This window comes from Enhydra lutris, unplaced genomic scaffold, assembly GCF_002288905.1.
Source record: "Enhydra lutris kenyoni isolate GAN:26980312 unplaced genomic scaffold, ASM228890v2 scaffoldscaffold66, whole genome shotgun sequence".
NCBI classification, from domain to species: domain Eukaryota; kingdom Metazoa; phylum Chordata; class Mammalia; order Carnivora; family Mustelidae; genus Enhydra; species Enhydra lutris.
The window spans coordinates 10,155,917-10,178,329 of NW_019154150.1; the positions used below are offsets into that span (position 1 = coordinate 10,155,917).

Genomic DNA, 22,413 nt, shown 5'->3' on the forward strand with positions numbered 1-22,413 from the left:
CCCCTCTGGCAGTGACAGACAAGAGTTCCTACTGCTGGGCTCTAAAACAGAAGCTTCAGGATCTGGTTTTAATCCTTCATCCCAGGGGCGCCTGGGTGGCTCAGTGAGTTAAGCCGCTGCCTTCAGCTCAGGTCATCATCTCAGGGTCCTGGGATCGAGCCCCGCATCGGGCTCTCTGCTCAGCGGGGAGCCTGCTTCCTCCTTTCTCTCTTCCTGCCTCTCTGCCTACTTGTGATCTCTGTCCGTCAAATAAATAAATAAGATCTTTTAAAAAAAATTTTTTTTAATTAAAAAAAAAAAAAATCCTTCATCCCAGCCACTTAACTATCACAATGTGCTGCTTCCTTCTCATGGCAAACCTCCCTTTCCTTCCTGTTTTCAAGAGTGTAAGTCCTTCATCTTTGCCATTTTGTGCTTGCCATGAAATTCCATTCGACCACACCATGCTTACATCCCCGGGCTTCCTTTGCTGGCCAGACCCAGTCTATCAGGTCCCACTGAGCCCACCTCGTTCTACAGTTCACTCTGGGTCCTTCCCAGACACCAGCTCCATAATGCCCACCCGCCCTAGGAGCATTCACACGTAAGGCATGCCCGTTCTCCCTCAGTGTGACTCCTTTTGAATTTGCTGCTTTAGGCCAATCTCTTTCAAATCTACTCCCTGCCCTTCTTTAAGACTGTTGGCAGCCACTGTACTGGTCCAGCTGATCCTCGCAGCCTCCCAGCTAGTCAGCCTGCCTTTCCTCATGCCCATCTTCATCTATCCTCCATGCCAAAATATTTCTAGAATATTCAATAAGAAGTGTCACAAGGGTCCCAGCTGATCTCTAATTAAGGACATGATACTAACCTCAAAAGGCAGTATTAACAGTATTAATAAGCTTTAATCCAAGAAGCCTTTTCTATTTAGCCTAATGCAAAAAATATTTAGATGAAAAGGCCATGGAATAACCGATATTTTTAAATAAGTTATCAGAAAAGCCACAATTCAAATTGAAAAAGTCTCCCCTCTCCACAAATGCTACATTGTCGAACTATATAGGAATGGCTGCTGACCTCCCCCAACCATGGAGATTACATTACTGTGGACACAGGAGGCATTTTAAAACAGCATGGGGTCAAAAGTAGAAAGGAGATAAACTGCATGAGGTAAACTGAACAGGCTTACTCTGGCCTTGTTTTAAATTTTATCTATAAGGATTCATTTGGTTAATAAGAAAACTTCCAGCAAAGTTCTAAAACTGTTCAACATTAGTATGAGTTAGTTCCAAATATATCCTCCCACTATCCAAGAGAGATTCCACAAGAAAAATAAAGGTGCTGTATGGGAGCTGACAGTTGACCCAGGTGTGGAAGAAGACAGCGCCAGGAGGACACTATTTCCAAAATGTCTCTAGAAATCACTGCACAGAGGGGTAAGTGCTCTTATCCAGTCCTCTCTTACTCCATTCCCTGAAGTGCAGAGGCTGCTAGAAGACTCTCCCCGGCCAGACCACTGAGATCAGGACTACACTCTGGACTTGCCGAGGATTAAGCCATCTTTGTAACATGGCTCCCCCAGAGATGCACGTGGGAGACGGGGAGCCTCCCCACAGAGTGGCGCTGGCCTGGCCATGGTACCTACTCTGCATCTCGATGAACTGCAGGTCAGAACCATTGTGCAGCCCCACCATGTCTGCTGCCGAGCCCTCACTCCGAGAGCACTTCTGCCGCTCCTCCTCCAGCTGCAGCTTCAGCCTTCGGATCTGAAGCAGAAAGAGAGGGCCGTCACAAGATCCGCAGGACACAGTGGGTCGTCGGCCACACAAGTCATCCGCCCAGAACCTGAGTGCCTACCACGGGGCCACGGGGCCAGATGCGCTAGCGACAAACTGGGAACATCAGAAGGAGTGAGCTCCAGGACCAGGTGTCCCAATCAAAACAGCCCTATTTGATGTTGTGTGTAGGCTGGTGGAACAGCAGATCTTTTCAGTGTTTCTCACTACTTTTGTTCAATTCCGTTTTTAATAAAATTCCACAGGCAGTTAGGTGTTTGTGTTTTGTCTTAAAATTGGGGTAAATATCCTAGGCTAAATATTTAGGAAACTTAAATGTTAAACATTGAATTCAATTAAATACTAAAATTAAATTTAATTAAAATATTAAGTATTAAATATGAACACTTAAATATTAGGTTAAATATTTAGAAAACCTTCTGTATACAGAAACAGTTGGAAACGTATTTTTTAGTTTGGTTCACAGTTGATCTACCTTATTTTACCCAAAATAAAGGATATTTATAGTAGCTTATTCATAATGGCTCCAAACTGGAAATGATCCAAATGTCTATCAACAGGAGGCTGAGCAAACTACGGCACATCTACCCAGCAAGAAAGGGGAAAGCACTACTGATAGGTGCAACACAGTTGAGTCTCAAGAGGACATACTATGTAATTCCAATTATATAAACCTCACAAAATGGAAACTAATCCACAGTGACAGAAAGCAGAACAGTGGTTGCCTGGACAGGGGGAGAGAGGAAGGCTGAGGAAAGAAGGCTTACCAAGGGACACTGAAACTTTGGAGGGGTTATGAATATTTTCACCATTTTGATTGTGGTCATGGTTTCATGAGTATTGCTATGGGTTGACTTGTGTCCTTACAAAATTCATATGTTGAGGTTCTAACTCCCAGTACCTCAGGATGTAAACTCATTTGTAAATGGAGTCAGTGAAGATGCATTTAGTTGAGCTGAGATGAAACCATGCTAGAACTGGGTGGGCCCCTGATCCAGTATGACTGGTGCCATACAGAGAGACAGGCACGTACAGAGGGACAACGATGTGAAGACACAGAACGCTATCCACAAGCCAAGGAATGCCACAAACTGCCAGCAAAGTGCCAGGAGCCAGAGAGAAGTATGGGACAGACGGCCCTTCACAGACTTCAGAAGGCACCACCACTGCTGTCACCCGACCATGGGCACTTGTTGAATCTCCAAAACTATGCAGACAGGACACCTCCATTCCTCTAAGCCACCCAGTCTGTGGTACTTTGTAGGGGCCGCCCTCAGAAACGAATACGGTAGGACATTTGTACACCTTAGGTATGAGCAGCTTATTCTATACCAGTTATACCTTAATAAAGCTACAGGGGTTTTTAATTTATAAACTGAAGAAACTGAAAATGAATCAAATGTGAAGGGATTCAGGTTTGGGAACAGACAAGGCCCACAGGAGACAGGAGCCTGCACACACGGAAAACAAGATCAGATGAACAGACAACGTACTGATGCTAAGGTCCCCGGTCCGGCCTCAATCCCCAGGATCCTGCCAGCAACACTGCTCCGTGGACGCAGAGTCCTGGGGGATGTCTCCCTCCCTGTCTGCCTAGTCTAAGGTAAAGACCAACATACCCACATCAAAATTTCCCAAAAAACACCCAGCCACATCAGCCTTACATATGCTCAAAGCTGCCCATCAGGGTTTTAGTCCCCACTGGCCCTGAAACTTAGGGCCAAATAGCATTAGTTAGGAAATAAACTATGCAGATGGAAGTAAACAACAGAGAACAGTGACGAACTGTCAATATCCTCTGAGGTAAGTAAAAATATCTACATCTGGAAATGACTGCAGAAACATAAAGCCAATGGAAGTTTTCAAAGATGAAGTTGAGAAAATATTTTTAAAGTAGAGCAAAAGAGATCAAAAGGGATGGACAAACAGGAAAGAAACAAAAAAAAGTGCTGATCCCAGAGGTCTACCGCCCCTTCCTTCAGAAATCAGAGCCATTTTCCCCCCGAATGCCTACAACTCTTACCAGCAGAGTTTGGGGAGCACTACAGCTCAGAACTACAAGGGGGAACTGCCTCTGTGACCAAGACCGAGCCTCCCTAGGCCACCTTTGCCCTTCATCATCAAGGGTCAAGGGTGATGCTCAGAGTTAAGGAGGCTTCCCTAGCTGGTACCCCATCAACAGTGGTCAAAGGGAAGCCTGGGCACTAGGGTTAAGTGGGCCATCCCCAGTGGGGAAAGGGTGAGCTCTGCACTGGGAGGAAACCCATGCTTCCCAGACACCTCCATCCTTTCAACATCTCCCTTGAGTGAACCAGGACTAGTTTTTCATTATCCCCAATATCATTATGTCCATCTCAAAAATAGTCATCCTCCTACACTCTTCCCTGAAGGGCGTTGTACAACTGTCACCCCCATCTGCACCTTCTAACCCTTCCCAATGCCTAAAAATCTGGATTACCATTTCCCTTCATCCTGAGTCTCTTCTCTGAGTGGTCCCTTTATCTAGTGCATTAGCAGAAATCCACTCTCCCCTGAGAAGCCTGTTCGCTCTGCAGCCCTCTGACCTGGTGATTTCTCCCAGAGCCCTCCTACCACTGGGCCTGAGAACAGAACACATGACCTGCTTTTTGTGCTGTGGCCCAACTATTCTCCATCGGTGCTCCCTAAAATCCCTACTTCCTGACCTCCTCCCTTCTGATTCCATGTACCAACCACCCCTCATCACTGCCATTGCCCTACTCCTTCACAATTTAGCTCCTGATTTATGCTCCCTCAAGGATAGCCTGAGCAATTTAAAGATCCACCTACATAGAGAATTTCTCCTATGACCGATGGCAGTTTCTGGAACACCTCCTCTCAGAGGATCTTGTCATCACTACTCTCCCATAGTCATATACTGGATTCTCCCACCTGATTAAGTGCAGTCCCTGCATGAGTCAGTCCCATTATCTTTTCTCCAACCTCTACTCCTAGTCTTTCCTGCTCCCTCTCTCTCAGGAACCCAAATCCCAGTCCTTCAATCCTACTGATATTTCCCATCTTTCCACTGGTCCTTGACATCTTCCTGGATTACCCATTAGCCTCATTACCCACTTCATCTCTGGGGTCATCATTATCAATACTCTCCTCCACATGCCCTCACCTCCTCTGCTCAAGTACACTCCTGGGTAAAATCCAACTCCGCCCACCCACGCCTGCATCTATGGCCACTAAATGTGGCTAGAGAAACATACAGTAAGTGCAGTCACATAAACTTCGAACATACCATATAACTTACACATTCATTCCGTCTATTGTTTATTGTCTGCTTTCCTCCTACTAGAATGTAAGATCTGTCTCCTCGTGCAGGGATTATTTAACTGAGTAGTTCATGGAAATATGCCAAATGCCTGGAATGGAGCCTGTTAAAGAGTGGCATCTCATTCAACATTCGAATGACTGAACAGGAGTTTCAAAAAGAGATAACAGATTATGGGAAGGTAGAAAAGCAGTCAAAAAATTTTCCCAGGATTGAAGTACAGAAATTCTGAGAATTGACAGGGGCCCAAAACATGCAGACAACTCCAAACCACATCACTGTGAAACCTCCAAACAGGAAGGAGAAAGTATGATATAAGCCACTAAAGAAGGGAAGAAGTCACATACAAAAGATGAAAAATCAGAATGCCCTTGAAATCTTCAACATGTTGGCTTCCATATTGGAAGCCAGAAGACAATGAAGCAATTTCTTTTAAAAAAAAAAAAAAGAAGAAGAAGAAGAAGAAGAAGAAGGAAAAATTCCAAGAATTCTCTAACCAAACTGTAATCAAGTAATAGGGTAAAATGAAGACATTTTGAGGCCTCCAAAGCTATGAAAAATTTACAGCCTACAAATCCTTTTCTCAGGAAGTTACTGGGGGATGTACCAAAAACAGAATGAATGAAAAAGGAGGAAGGCGTACAGCATTGCTAAAAGGGACTCCAACCTCAACCACAGGCAGAGGAAACCCTAGGCGGGGACAAAGGGCAGCCCGCCTAGGCGTGGAGGGAATAGGCCATGAAGTTCCCAGGGGGCCAAGTCGGACGCTCCAAGAACCAGCAAGCGGAACGGAGAGAATACTTGGCGCACCGCAAACTCTAAGCAGATTCAACTACTGCAGGCGCAGCAGCGACGCAAGTCATAAATACACAGGAAACCAAGCAGAGGAAAAGAAAAGCCGCAGTATCAACTCTGGGGAGCTGGAGCTGTGATGAAGAGGGAAGGCAGCTCTGGAACATTGCGGGGCTCCATGACAACTGCTTATGAGTCCCAGTGACACATGCCGACGGGATGCTCTCGCTGTGCCTTTGCTGGGACAGGGGATGGGAAGGGTGTGAGTGCTGCTGGGGACAGAAGGCTAGATGGTCCTCTTGCACAGAGGGATGTCAATAGACAGTGCCCAAAACAGAACCATCAAGAAGCAACATAAGCGTGTGGGAGAGAAATACACAAGAACAGTACACATGGAAAGAATCTGCTGAACCAATCAGCATGGTCAGGGTAAAGGTGAGGAGGCAGAGCAGGAAACTTCTGTCTTTACAAGAAGCTTCATAGAGCTATTTAACTCCTTAAACTCCACGTCTGATAATTTTTTTAAAAAGAACAGGAAACAACAAAAATGCAAAATATGAATTTATCTTTTTGTCCTTCAAATCTTGAGTACTAATGTTTGAAATAAGCGCATCTCTTTCTTGTATACATTTTAATTTGCTAATGCTTTGCCATGTGATTTATTTAGTCCATTAAATTAACATTATCTTCCAGTGAGAAGAATGCCTTTACCTGTGATAGTAGCTCTTCCTTTTCTCCAGCAAGTTTTCGTAGCCTGATATCTAAAACAAATGGAAAAGGTTGTAAACTAAATTTGTGAGGATATAGTACAGAAACAATTAAAAATCATTCTTGAAATTCAGAAACAGCAAACATTATCTGATAACTTATAGCTCTCAATATCAAAGAAATGAAGGCTTAAGTTCAGTGCTAAGGAAAAATACTTAATTATTCAACACATATTTCCATACAAAAAACAGCTATCAAGGCACTAAATACAACATTTGCTCCCAAGGGCAGTGACTTTCCACTGAAAGACAAACCAAAGTACAAAGATCACTTCCTTGTTTCAAAAATGTGCAAGCTTTCACCAGCAGACAGACAACTCGAATGCTGGGTGCTCCCAGGTTTAAGCCTCACAGGAGCAAATAAAATCTGGGAGAGAAGACAGAAGGGGTACAAGAGAGCCTGGGTGGAGAGGCTGGTACAGGGAAAATGGGAGGACAATGCTGAAGAAACAAAGGCCCTCAGAGACTAGTGAGGGGAAATGAGGAAACTCCGAGTTGCAGGCAGTCAAGGGCTAATCTGAGGCGTGGCGGCAGGATTGCTAGGGCTTACTCCTGGCCTGGGGGTTGGGCTGCTGCTTCCCAAGCATACCATTAAAACAAGGCCCTCGGACTGAGAGGGGCCAGAGATGAGTAAAAGCAGCAGTCAGCGCTGAGCCAGAGCCTCCCCCAATCAACTAGGGTCCCGGCCGAATGTTAAGTGCTGGCTTCCCAGTACCTTCCCAACAAGCAGAGGAAGCCCTGGGCTGCCCCCAGCCACACACTCTGCGTTCTCTACAGAGGCTCCCACTGCCCCGCCCACAGCCTCTGCCATATCAAAGTGATGTCTCTGCAATTCTGTGCATCAGAGAATGTGTTTACTAACTCTGAAAAGGTCCCAGTCCTCTAGAAAACCTACACATTATGAAAACAAAAGGAAAAAAAAACGGCTGGTGTTAGAGTATCTGTGCCACTTTCCTTCCTCTCGAGCTGAATTCTTAGTAGAGCCAATGGATGGGCATCTGCGCGGTTTCCCGGGAGAGGTGTTCTTAAAGTCTCAAAGGCTTAAATTTAAGATGCTTAGATGTTAAGAGGCTCAGAAGCCTTGCTCTAGAAAAAACACTCTAAGATCTGACTTCTTGGTCACCTGTTTCTTGCCTTAAGAAATGCGGTGGAAAGCCACCACACCCCTGGGATAAGTAACAAAGCATAAAACCAGATTCTCCAGGAAAAAGAAACTTAAAACACACTTGGGAAGTCCCCTACCAGCCCACTGGTTCCTTGGGATGCATATGCTGGATTATCTCTTCCCGGAAGGTTTGTATTTAAGTAAAAAAGCAATGTGTTTACACCAGCAGTGTTTCCATCCAGAGGCCGTACAATGACCCAAATGCTGGTTTCCCAAGTTCAAGGATGCCTAAAGACTCTGTGCCCAGATTTCTTCCTGTTAAGAATTCAGATAAACCTCAGATAGCCCTTGTGTTGTTTTTGTTTTCCAAGATGGGATATGAGTAAGCCGGAAGTCTAAGAGGACAGTAAATCCAAGCCGACAGAGCAGCAACCAGTGTCTTACCTAGTGGACCCTCTCCTGCAGACTCCAAGACCTGAGCAGCCTCCTGAGACACCACGGTGATGGCTCCCACCACTGGTTCATGATTGACATCCCCATTGGGAGTGCCATCAGGGATTATAACTAAGCCACGTTTCTGTGGAAAAGGAAAAAAGTCACCATCACAAAACATGGCCCACACGGAAGCAGTAGTATGCTCTGTGAGGTGACCCTGCGTCAATATGTCTGCCACAGGTAACAGTGGGTTAGAACTAGTTACACGGAATATAGGTCCGTAGAAGAAATGACTGAAACCTACCAAATCTGCACTGAAGGGTGAACGCTGGGTTGTCTTCGGGCTGGGAAAGATAACAGGATGAAAGGAAGGAAGAATAAAGCAGTGAGGGACTTGAACTCCCGGCTAAAGCTAACGTACCTCTCCTGTCTTCACTGTCTCCTTCAGGTCAGCCAGCTCCTCTCTGAGCGTATCGCGCTCATTCCTAAGGCAGGCAATGTATTCTTTCTGTTTCTCTAGGGCCTGGTTTTAGACAGGGTAGCAAGGGAAAGAATGGCACAGAAAAAGAGCAAGTGAAAGAGGCAGCAGAGAGTACCTAATTCAAATAAACAAAGATAAGGCCATAAAAGACAAGGGAGCGGTAAAGCTTGGAAACCAGCAGTTAGATATGGGTGGAAATACAAAGTCATATGGACATACATCTGCACAGGAGGGTTTCAACAAAAACTGGTTAGTCGTGAGTCAATTCGCAAAAACATGCTTATCACATCAGGCAGGAGAACTGATCTTTCTTTTCCAGTCGATGGGAAAAAAAAAAAAAAAGGAAGATGAAGACAGTAGTCATATTAAAATAAAATTTTCCTTACTGACCTTACTACATTTTCATATGGTGACCAAAACAAATGACATTTTATGTTTAACTAAAACTGTTCATCAGGATACAGTGAAATTTTTTAATTAAGAAAATTAAAATTTTTTAGTTAAAAAAGTGTTAATGGCCCTAGAAGAAAAAATAACCAATATATACAAGGTATTTTAATTAAATATTGGCTGTAGTGATTGTTCTGCAAACAGTGTGGCAAAATATTCCTCAAATACAACTTAATTCAAAATAGCTAATCTCCAAAGGGATTCCCAAGGACCTGTTTTTTTGTTAATTTAGTTAAATACAATTAAGAATCTGGTTTCTGGGGGCACCTGGGTGGCTCAGTGGGTTAAAGCCTCTGCCTTCGGCTTGGGTCGCGGTCCCAGGGTCCTGGGATCGAGCCCAACGTCGTCGGTCTCTCTGCTCAGCAGGGAGCCTGCTTCCTCCTCTCTCTCTCTCTGTGCCTGCCTCTCTGCCTACTTGTGATCTTTGCCTGTCAAATAAATAAATAAAATCTTAAAAAAAAAAAAATCTGGTTTCTGATACACCTTTCTAAATGGGAAAAAGAAAACACTGACAAAATAAATACAGCCCACCTATGGAGTGCAGCAGAATATGGGTTTGGGGGTCAGGCTTTTGAGTACCAGCACGTACTAACTTACCTAGGCCTCAGATTTCTCATCTGAAAACAGAAGGGACAATACGTACACAGCATAAGCACTGCTGCCATGCGCGACTCCCAGGAAGGCTGAGGAAAAGCCCAGCACTTTCTTTCCACTTGGATCACCCCCACCACTGCCTGAATCACAACTGTCAGAGCTGAGACCAACAGGGCAGAAGCAGGCACACACACCTGGGTCATCAGTGACAGAACGAATCTGTTCTATGTAAGGCAATAACCCAGAATTCAAAACATACCCTAGGCAAGCAGCCCATGCAGATACCTGACAGCTGGACTATTCTGAAAAAACCTTTCACTACATCAGTGTTCCTGTATTTAATATTTTCTGCCAATAGCCCCAACAGGCCAAGAAGTTAAACTACAGCAGGTACCTTTCCTCTCAGTTTATGGGGTTAGAAATGAGCCAATGGCTTCATTACTGACTGCTGAGTAGGTGGACAGTGTTCTAAATCATTTTAATCTTACGACAAGAGACACTGGACAGCCACCAACCGTGCGGCTCCAAGTGTACAACAGGCACCGCTACAGAGACATGTAATTTTGCCCTAATATATTGACATACATATTATTTCTCCCTTCTATATCCTGCACTTGTCTTATCCCCATTGCACAGATCAGAAAATTGACGCTCAGAGGTTTTATATATATACATTTTTTTTTTTTTTTTTTTTTGCCCAAAGTCGCAGTAAGTGCCAAAGCCATAAAGTAAATCTAGTTCTTTTTGGTCTCAAAGCCTTTGCTACTTTTTCTCTATCACAGTCCCAAGAAGGCCACAATTATGTTTCCTTACTGTCATCCCAGATGCTGCTGGAAAAGAAGCCTCTAAGTAGCCCTATCCCATACTTACCCAAACTGCAACAATATCTAATTTCCTTTCAGCAATTTACATTCACACCATATGGCATGTCTTGAGTCTGCCTTCATATTAATCATTTAGGCGTTTATCCTAACACTTGAAGCTACTATTACCACTCCATTGCATTAATAACAAATGTTAACCTCAGGACAAAAAAGCACAAGCAATACTTTCCCATCTGTTGGCAGACACTCGATCTCCAGGGCTTAGATATTTGTGGGTTATTGGTATCTGCGTGCATAGTTACGCCATGCATCACCGCATACAACCAGGTCAGTGATCACTGCCACAACATGCTCTACATAACCACCACCGCTAGATGCTCTTAGGAACAGACCAATCTTAAACTAGAAATTCTAGCAAATGCTAGTACATGCCATTGGTTCCTTTTCCTACGTGTTACAGCAATGGATTTTATCTTTACTTTGGGACTTAACTTTATTTTCCCATAATTATGGATGGGAAAATAAAATACATCCTTTAAGTTCTCCCATTTCACCACAAAGTTTGAAGGCTACTGAAATACCTTCTAATTGGAGCAAATGTATTCTCACTGATCTGAAATCCTCTGTAGCACCTGAGCGTAAAACTGCTACCCTGTGTTTGCATTCAGTAATAGCTCTCACAGTAGACTTTTTTCCCATGCTTAGGATAAAAACTACATGCCTGTGGAGATATAAATAATTCTTTACCCCTGACCTAACCTCAAATTCTAGTGTCAAGAAGCCTGAAAGATATGTAAAACAGGATGAACTCTGGGGACAACAGGTTATTTCTCCATATAATTGTATGGGGCCGAAACATCTTAGAATGGGACGGAGCCTCACACAGGGCTATCTAGATACACCAGTCCCGTGTATGTGCTTATTCCACACATAGCCAACTGGCACTCGGAACTGCCTTAGGGCCACAAGCATGACCACAAGGATCGATGGAGGAAAACCAAAGAAAACCAAACTCTAACATGAGAATAACAGCCATGTTCCTTTATTAAGTCACTAACTTTAAATCTTGAAAATGAAGCTAGAAACAAGTGATACATGAGGTAGTCACTGACTATATTGAAAATGTATCTTGTGCAGGTCGTGGGAGGACCACATTAGGATGGTTATCAGAAAAACTGGAAACAAGTGTTGGTAATAGAACCCTTGTGCAGTGCTGATGAGAATGGAAAATGGTACGGTTGCTGTGGAAGACAGTCTCACTACTCCTTAAAAAACTTAAACATACCATTACCATATTACACAGCAATTCTACTCCTGGCTATCAACCCAAAGTAAAGAAAGCAGGGCCACAAAGAGGTATCTGCAAACTCGTGCACAGCAGCATTATCCACAAGAGCCAAAAGGTGGAAGCAAACTGAGTGTCCATCCATCACCCAATGAATGGATAAACAAAATGTGGTACATACATACAATGAACTATCATTCGGCCTTAAAAAGGAAGGCCGTTCTGACACATGCCCCACCACAGATTAAAAAAAAATTCTTTAAGTTTAGTTTTTTAAAAAAGCCAAAAGAACACATTATTATATACCATACAGAAAGAAGATAGCCACTTACTCATTCAGTAATGTCATGAATATTTAAAAGTCAAATAATCTGTCTTAACTATGAGCACATCTTTTTGGTAGAAAATAAATTTTTGTTTTATTTTGAATAGCTATTTTATTGGACTGAGTGGTTTGGAGTTTTCCTATAGCTGATCCAAAATAATCGGTTTAAATACTAAGATAATTATACAAAATAGAAATCATGGACCTACAGATCTGTGCTATAGAAAATTATGTGAAGGTCCTAAAAGAAGACCATTCTAGTGACCAGAATAACTAACCTTTACAAATTACCTACTTTGTGCCACACATTTTTTCACATCTCATTTTAAATTCCCCAAGTAAAAATGTAAGTAAGTTTAGTAGCTCACAATCAGAATTTCAAAACTCTTAACAGTTATATTCCAGAAGGCTCTTCTAGCTTTTAGAATTTTAGGAACTCAGTACTTAAATATTAAAAACTCTTAAGAAATAATTTTGTTTCCCATGTGTTTATTAATAAGAGGATGGGGGGGTGGGCACCTGGGTGGCTCAGTCAGTTAAACATCTGTCTTCCACTCAGGTCATCATCTGGGGTTCCTGGGCTGCAGTGAGTAGGGCTCCCTACTCAGCGGGGACTCTGTTTCTCCCTCTCCCTACCCCCACCCAAGCTCGCACACTCTTGCTCTCTCAAATAAATAAAGAAAATCTTTAATTTAAAAAAAAGGGGTGGGGGAGGCTATGTCCTTGGATGTATGAAAAGAACTGGATACAAGAACTCCCCCATCAACAATGAAGATTATGACCCAGAGGGCTGCTCATCCAGGCATGTCTATCATAGGTGTTCTTGGGGATCTTTGCCAACTTTTCCCTATGCCACCTGACCTCAAGCAGAACAAAACTTTCTGTGTTCTCAAGACAAGGGCTTTCTTCCTTCTCTCTGCTTCCTCCACCATAGCCCTTCCCTGACAAGGTAAGCGTCTGGCAGCTATGGCTGTGTGGCACCCCCAGTGCAGAATAGAGCTCACAGCATGAGGTAGGACACATGTCAAGGGTAACACGGGATGAACTGGTGGGAATTTTTCCAGCCTCCATACACTTGGAATCTATCTAAAGGGCTTATTAGCAAAAAAACACTGAAGACTTTCCTTCTCTGGGCAACCCCCCTCCCTGCTTTGGGGAGTCATGGGTTATAATTAGAGATGACGTCATGGTTTGGCAACTGTGGCAAATCTTACATTCCTATCCACTTCCGTAACTAAATTGATGTTAATCTCTTCCTATTTTATTCACCAAGGATTTATGGGATGCTAATTACTTTTCCTCCACCCCCCACTCACTGTTCTCTTGTTTCTCATCCAAAATTCTTGCAATGTAAGGCTATCTGGTTACCCACAGAGTTTGAATTAAATGCCTGCGGCTGCTTTTGGATGAGAATCCTGGGGCAATAAACTTCCCTAGAAAGTTCCTACTTTGTAGGTTTCACAAGCCCAGAGTCCTGCTAGCAAGAAGAGTTCTTTCCAGATATACTATCACGTTTTTCCCTGGAAGTTTTTTTCTGTCTTCTGCTTATTCCCATTTCAGTGTATAAATGCTCAAAAATAACCAAAAGGACAGATTTTTAGGAATCTCTAAGTTAAATTATATTGGTCTATTTCTCATCAATGAGCTTCAGACCAAAGCCCAATTTCATTTCATACCCTAATATTTTTATCTTTCCAAAGGAGTGTCTCCTGGAGGTCAAACACCTCTTTTGTCACGGTGTCTATTTTCTGCTGCATTCGTTGATTCTCCTGCAGAGGAAGTGGGGAGAGAAGTAATAAAAGAACAGAAAGAAAAAACGGAGGGGGTCAGAGGGAGGAAAACAGAACAAAAAGTAAAGCTGATAAACTTAATAAAGGGAGAAAGAAAGCTGTGCTGAACAGGAAAAGAGCTGCTTGCAAAGGAGAAGATGACATCCAGTGTCTTGGCGACAGGATTTCTGCTGGCTTGCCACAAGGGAAGTGGGAAGAACTACTGGGAGCACAGCCCTGCGGCAGCAAGCCGGTTAGGGCTTCTGTGTACAAGCAACTCCACATATGTGCTCTTCCTCTGATAACTGCCTTTTTTCCAAACATGGAGCAACTTACATTTCTAGAGAGGGAAATTTTGCTTATGAGAGAGCAAGCTATAGTTTTAAACTTTATTTTCTTAAGTAGAACTAAAAAATACAAAACATCTCAACTTAATCATTTCAAATTTGTTAGTAGAACCTACCACAGCAAGAATGATATGAATTTGAAGGAACAGTCGTATTTTTAGTTTAGTTCAGTTTTTTAGAAAAACTAGAATTCAGCATGTAGCCATTCTTAGGCAACTATTCTCCTTAGGCAACAAGATTCAATTTATACACTTGAATATTAACAGATTTTCTTTTAAGAATTATTGGTAAATTACCATCTCCTACCTTTCCTACATACACATTTCTTATCTACTTTACCATGAAAGACCAAAAAGCATTATTTTCTCATATTCATTGTTTTTCAGTTATACATACACAGGGGTGTTAACATCTAAGACATGTTACTTCTAAACATAAAAACTCCTAAAACTAACGTCTTTAAAGTTCGTATATACAGCACCCTCGGCCTTCTTTAAAGAAATCACAGTGACAAGTTATGGGAATCAAGCATTACAATCTCTCTTAAGCACTATCATCAAATTAAAAGCTAAAACACTTAACCAATTCTAACTTAAGGTACTGAATTTGAGAAGCAGCTGGCAAAGCAGCTTTATTATTCTTCTGAAATCAAAAGTGGGGAAAAGTATATATCTTAATTAGAAAAAGAAATCACAAGCGGTTGGAATATAGACACAAAAAAGACAAAAGGACAAAAAAGGAGAGGAATTCACATTATTTTTAAATACCAGGAGGACATAAAACTTAGATAATATGCTTCATGCCAAAAATGGAAAAACGAGGACAACTAACTTCACATGTAATCTGAGATTTTCAAAGGGTTATCTGTGTCCTCATTTAGCATTCACAAACTCAATCTGCCAGACTACATTCAATTCAATTATTCTCAAGAATGAAGAAAAGTTAACATAAATCCACAAATAGAAAAGTAGTCGTTTCTCTTCCTCTATTAAGTGGTTTTTTTAAAGTTATTTACAGGGTGAGAGATATAAGTGGGGCAGGTCCATGGGGAAAGAGAGGAGGAGGGAGGGGAACCAAGTGGGGATGAGTGGGGGCAGGGAGGGTCCTGAGCAACAGGAATGTGGATGAGTGTGGTGCGGGAGACAACTCCCAGGGATCCCAGAGATCCCTAAGAGCTGGCCTTCCTAAAAGCACTCCCCTGTCATCAACATTAAGGTAACATAAGAAACCTTTGAGGGGCACCTGGGTGGCTCAGTGGGTTAAAGCCTCTGCCTTTGGCTCAGGTCATGATCCCAGCCTGCTTCCTCCTCTCTCACTGCCTGCCTCTCCGTTTACTTGTGATCTTTGTCTGTCAAATAAATAAATAAAATCTCTAAAAAAAAGAAACCTTTGATAATCACACCACGCCAGTGGACAGAATCCCTTCCCAGAATACTTAAAAAACACGAGGAAAAACCTCAAAAGGAAAAGCCACATTTAAAGTGAGTTACCTTGTTACTCACAAGGTAACAGGAACAAAAGTACAATAAATGCTTTCAAAGATTTCTTGGTGAACCCCACTGCTTCACATTCCTCAGGATGCTGCCAACACTGAGGCACTCAGGGGTTCCTCCACCAGCACAACCTGCCCACCTCCAGTTTTTCATATAGAAGCTGTCTGTCTTGACTAGTGCTTTTCCTTTAGCCGCCTCAGAAACAGATCTACCTCAGAGAAGATCAAACGTCTTATTCCCTAAGAATCCTGCCCCAGCAGACAGCATTCACTATATTCCAAAAACTAATGGTACTCATAATTTTTTCCTTTTGCCCATTTCCTAAGATATCTTTAGCAAAGAATGTGCTTAGGAATAAAAGATAATTACGAAAGCTTTTGCTATTACAAGGGGAAATGTTTATAAAGTTGGTAGCATTAATTTTTTAAGCCTGACTTTATGTTTCATGTGTATGAAATTTTATGGTACAGCTAAGATGAAGAGACAAGGAAACTCTGTGGCATTGTAACTCCCTTCCCTCCCAACACACACCCCACAATCCCATTCAATGCATTTTGTTCAAAATTAAGTATTTCCACAGTTCACGCACATACCTCAATGAGCTCATCTCTCTGTCGAAGGCCTTCTTTAAGTTCATCCATCTTATGCTGCAGCACACTACACATATGTTTCTGCCTTTCTAACTCCTGTTAATAAACAAATGATACAGCTTATACAGCTAAAAGCACACAACAAACTGGCATGTCTACAATACACTAATACCGAGGCTAAGACTGACTTCCAGAAATACACTTGGACTTCCCATGCATAGTAACTTAGAAAAATTCTGTTTCTATGGAAAGGTTCAGAAAATTAACATTTTTCATCTCCTAGGAGTATATATCTAGAAAAGCCAGACTAATTAATGGCAAAATTACTGAGAACAATGAGAAGACTTAATAAAGTAACGTTATAAAATTAATAAATAAAATCCAATAATCTTCATAAATATAAATAAAATATAGAGAGAAAATATAATAAACACAATATCAAAAAATAAAAATTTAAAAAATACATGTGTAAACTTATAAGAAATACCCAAAATCAATATGAGGAAAATCACATAAAATATTCCTGAGGGACAGACAAGTAGGACTGAATAGAAAGGCATATTATCTTGGATAAGAAGACTTAATATCATAAAAATGTCAGTTCTCCCCCAGATTAATCTATACATTTAATGCTGTCCAAATAAAAATACCACTAGGCTTTTTTTCTCATCAGAACTTGAAAAAATGATTATAAAGTTTATTTGGAAGAAAAACACAAGAAAAAACAGCCAAAAAAAAAAAAATACCAGTAAAGAAGAAAGCTAGCCTTACTAGACATAAGGCCTATATAATTAAAACAATGTTTGTAAGGGCTTATGAATACAGATGAAAGGAGCAGAAGAGAAAATCCAGAAATACACCCAGTTACACATGCAAATATTTTAAGCAAAAACAAAGCAAAATGATCATCTCCAATCAATCAGAAAAAATAAGAGTTTTATGCTAGTGAGGCTGGAATAACTGGATATCCAAATGGAAAAAGGAAATTGGAAGCACACCTCACAGTATACACCAGGACAAATTTCAAATGGATTGGCAGTATATGGAAAGAAGGGAGAAAAAAAGAAAAGGAAAGAAGGGTACAGTTACTAGAGAAAAAAATGATAACAAAGAGTAGGAAAAAAATGTTACTAAAAAATGACCTAAAAATCTACCAGCAAGGAAGGGAAAGGGGTAATAAGTTAGACTATATAGAAACTTTTGAATGGCAAAAGGCACTCTAAACAAAATAAAAACACAAATGATAAGCTACGAGAAAATAAATTGCAACTTGTTATTGTCTCTCTATATAGAGCCTCTAAAATCAAAAAGAAAAAAATAATACTATATAGAAAAATAGTCTAAAGAAATGGACAGTTCACAGAAAAAGAAACAGAAATCACTCTAAATATAAAAAGATGATCATAGGGGCACCTGGGTGGGCTCAGGGGGTTAAGCCTCTGCCTTCGGCTTGGGTCATGATCTCAAGGTCCTGGGATTGAGCCCTGCATCAGCTCTCTGCTCAGCAGGGAGCCTGCTTCCTCCTCTCTCTCTGTCCCTGCCTCTCTGCCTACCTGTGATCTGTCAGATAAATAAATAAAATCTTAAAAAAAAAAAAAGATGATCATATTAAAAGAACAATAAATTAAAACTGTATGTCTCACTTAAACACTAGTTGAAGTCCAAAAACTTGACAACGTATTCAGGAAAATATTATCGGGAAGGAAATAGGCCCTCTTGTACATTTTAGTAGGAATCCAAAATGGTATAACTACTACAAAGGGGAATCACAGTATCCAGCAGAGTGACCATGCCTTTTGACCAATGAACCCACTTTGATGACTCCCCTAGCTCTCCCGGCAAAAATGCAAAAAGACTTATGAAATACATCATTTTTGCAGGACTATTTTTAACAGCAAAAGACTGTAAACAATTCTAATGCCTATTAATCAGGAGCTGGTGGAACAAACTACAGCACATGCACACCACCAGATCCCAATGTAGTAATGCCAAAGAACAAAGAAGACCACAGTCACAAGGCGATAAAGAGCAAGGTGTGGACTAGTATTTATTGTGTGCTACTATCTTCTAAGAAAGGGGGGATAAAAAGATGTATTTGTATATATATTTTTTCAAATAGCAAAATATATCTATCTTAAGTTAAAAAATGGAAGGCTAAAGCATTTAATTAAAAAATCCCTTCAAGAAACAGGGATGAACAGAGATGGAAGACTGACTTCTTTGATATATTTTCTTTGTTCATTTGACTTCAGATATATGTAAGTATCTTATGTAATTATAAAACACAATTAAATTCAAAAAGCAATTCGTGATGGAAGCAACCAAGTGTCCACAGACAGATGATCAGATATACAAAATGTGATATATACATACACCGGAATAATATTCAGGAAGGAAATTCTGACGCACACCACAACACAATATGGATAAACCTTGAAAGCATTATATGAAGTGTAATAAGACAGCCACAAAAAGTAAAAAACTATATGATTTCACTTCTATGAGATCCCTAGAGTAGCCAAACTCAGAGAGAGAGAAAGTAGAATGGTGTTTGCCAAGAGTTGGGTGGGAGGGCAGGAATTGTTATTTAATGAGTACAGAGTTCTGCAAGATGAGAAAGTTCCCATTGCACAACAATGTGAATATACTTGATACCACTGAACTGTCTGAGCTGTAACACCTTAAAACGGGTAAGATGGTAAATTCTGTTATACTTTTTATCATAATTAAAAGCAAAAATAATCTAAAGATAAACATTTTTAAAATGGGGCGCCTGGGTGGCTCAGTTGGTTAAAGCAACTGCCTTCAGCTCAGGTCATGATCCCAGAGTCCTGGGTTTAAGCCGTGCATTGGGCCCCCTGCTTAGTGGGGAGCCTGCTTCTCCCTCTCCCTCTGCTGCTCTACCGACTTTTATCTCTCACTTTTTCTGTCAAATAAATAAATAAGATCTTTTTTAAAATAAATAAACAAAAAAAAATTTAAAGCAATTCCTAAGTATCAAAAATAAAATGCACTGAGTCTAATTATATATCCAGTTAGCAGCATAAGCACACAGAAACTATTTTGAGTAACTTTTAAAAACAATGGTTGGACTATACATAGTATAGCAGCAAAATAACAACCAACCAGAACAAAACAAAAAACTTTTAACTATTTTCAGTAATTATATCACTTGTGGAGACATTGGTATTGCTATTCTGAGCACTGTGGGATAGAGCAAAGAGAACAGAATATAACATAATTACTATCATCCCCAGTGACTTTGAGAACTAGCAGTGGGAAAACGGAGATATACATATGTAGAACAGCATAAGGAAAAATGCCAGAGTCCTGAACTTGAACTAGAACTACCAGAATAAACTCATATTTTGACTTTAAAAACAAAAAAGTACCCCACATAAATATTTCCCTGATACACCCACTAAGAAGGCCTTTATAAACAGTGATGATCTCGGTGGCAAGAGCTCTCCAGCACCCATACCGCCCCACTACAAGAACCAAGGCTCCTTGGACAAACAGCTCCAGGTTTGGAGCAGGAAATGTACCAGATGAGCCTGGAACACTTTCTTGTGCTAGACAGAATTTATCCAAAAACAAACAAACAAACAAACAAACAAACAAAAAATCATGTCAAAATTACTTGGGGGGCGCCTGGGTGGCTCAGTGGGTTAAGCCGCTGCCTTCGGCTCAGGTCATGATCTCAGGGTCCTGGGATCGAGTCCCACATCGGGCTCTCTGCTCAGCCAAGAGCCTGCTTTTCTCTCTCTCTCTTTCTCTCTCTCTCTCTGTCTGCCTCTCTGCCTACTTGTGATCTCTGTCAAATAAATAAATAAAATATTAAAAAAAAAATTACTTGGAAATCAACCTGAACACGTTCATATTACTTAAAGGTTGAACAATCTGAAAATCAAAAGAATAAAAGCTAGGGGCACCTGGGTGGCTCAGTCATTAAGCGTTTGCCTTCAGCTCAGGTCACGATCTCAGGGTCTTGGGACAGAGCTCCACATGGGGCTCCTTGCTCAGCAGGTAGCCTGCTTCTCCCTCTCCCACTCTCCCTGCTTGTGTTCCCTCTCACTATATTTCTCTCTGTCAAATAAATAAATAAAATCTTTAAAAATATAAAATAAAATAAAAATTAAAAAAAATAAAAGCTAACATGAATTCAAATCATCAAATGCTGGTATTCTTGACTTCATAATGATATTTTTTAAAAAAATTTTCAAGTTGTATCTGATAAGGGACTTGTATCTAGAATATATAAATTCTTGCAACCAATAATAATTTTAAAAATCTAATTTTAAAATAGGCAAAAAAGAGAGCCACCTGGATGGTTCAGTCAGTTAAGTGTCTGCCTTCAGCTCAGAGCATGATCTCAGGGTCCTGGGATGGAGTCCCATATCAGGCTCCCTGCTCAGTAGGGAGTCTGCTTCTCCCTTTCCCTCTGTTCCACCCCCTGCTAGTGCTCTCTCTCTCACTCTCTTTCTCTCAAAAAAATAATAAAATAAAATAAAATCTTTAAAAAATAGTAATAAAAAATAAAATGGGCAAAAGATCTGAATAGCTATTTCTCCAAGGGAGATATATGAAGCATATGAAAATATACCCATAATTATTAGTATTCAGGAAAATGCAAATCAAAACCACAGCTGCTAGGAAGGTTGTAAAAAGAAAAAAAGTCAGACAATAGTAAGTGTTGGTGAGGGTGTGGTGAAATCAGAACTCACATACACTGCTGGTGGGAACGTGAAATGGTGCAGCCACTGTGGAAAATGGCCTGGCATTCCTCAAATGGTTCAATATAGAGCTGCCATATGATCCAGCAACTAACTCCCTTCCCAGGTACACACTTAACAGAAAGGACAACATACGTCCACACAAAGATTTATACACCAATGTTTACAGAAGCATTATTCATCACAGCATGTGCATCAGCACACAAATGAAAAACAAAATGTGGTATACCCACCAAATGGGAGAGTATTGGGCCATAAAAAGTAATGAGGTAGTGACCCACACTACAATACAGATGAACATCCAAAATAGTTAAGCTAAATAAAAGAAGCCAGTCTAAAAAGCCAACCTCATATTCGGTGACTCCACCGACTGTAAGTTTAGAATGGGGAAATTACTACAGAGACAGAAAGCAGACGAGTTACTGAGGGCTGAGGGGGCAGGAGACAGAGCAATGACAGCTAAAGGATACAGGGCCTCTTTCTGACACGACCACAGTACTCTAGAACTAACTGGGATGGCTGCACATAATGTGAATATATAAAAGCCCCTGAATTGTACTTTTAAATGGATGAAGTAGATGGTATATAAATTTTATCTCCAATCCATTTTAAAGTAATACAAGAAATATAAAACAGTAATGATAAAATTAGTATATCCCATTTTCCAACCCCTGATCAACTAACAGATCGAAGCATCTAGCAACAGCACTGTAAAAAGAAAGAGCCACACATCAAGGCCTCCTGCCAGATGATAACCCATAACCCAAGAAGTAGACTTGCCAAAAATGCTGCACTTTTGTTTGGTTAAGCCTCTAAACCTCATTACCTGTTTACAGAAAAGACAGAGGAAAAGGGAACACAATAAAGACACCACAGGGATGAAACAGCAAAATCTCTAAGGCTGTCGGAAACTGTCTTTGACACACAAATTGCAAGGGAGGAAAAAAAAAAAGAGAGAGATGAAGGGAAAGCTATAAACACAAAGAAATTTAAAAGACATGACAACTAATTTCAACTTATGAAACTAATCTGGATCCTCAGGGGGTTTTTTCTGGGTTTTTTGTTTTGGTTTGGTTTGGTTTGGTTTTTTGTTATTGTTGTTGTTTTTGCTTTTAAGTGTAAAAAAGAAAACCACTTAGGACATTTGAGACAACTGAAATTTTAACAATGGTTGGATATGTAGTACGAAGGAATTATTCTTAATTTTTTAGATTCCTTCTATCGTTTAGAGAGTCTTACCTAAACTCTTTTTAAATATGAGGTACTGAGGGGTGCCTGGGTGGCTCAGTCGGTTAAGCATCTGCCTTTGGCTCAGGTCATGATCCTGGCGTCCCAGGATCGAGCCCTACA

General features: G+C 41.0%; 1 protein-coding gene across 3 annotated transcripts in view; it reads right to left on the minus strand.

Annotated features, from left to right (window-relative positions):
• Window positions 1-22,413, minus strand: part of LOC111159092 (LRR binding FLII interacting protein 2) — a 105,417-nt gene that overhangs the window by 3,079 nt on the left and 79,925 nt on the right. For 2 of the 3 annotated variants that reach the window (XM_022521492.1, XM_022521491.1), the window contains 4 exons: window positions 16,334-16,426; window positions 8,182-8,314; window positions 6,577-6,626; window positions 1,625-1,745 (listed from right to left, as the gene is read on the minus strand). In XM_022521492.1, coding sequence (XP_022377200.1) covers window positions 1,625-1,745; window positions 6,577-6,626; window positions 8,182-8,314; window positions 16,334-16,426 — 397 coding nt within the window. Of the gene's footprint in view, window positions 1-1,624; window positions 1,746-6,576; window positions 6,627-8,181; window positions 8,315-8,593; window positions 8,696-13,807; window positions 13,901-16,333; window positions 16,427-22,413 lie in introns of all 3 variants that reach the window. The other variant, XM_022521490.1, reaches the window with a different exon arrangement.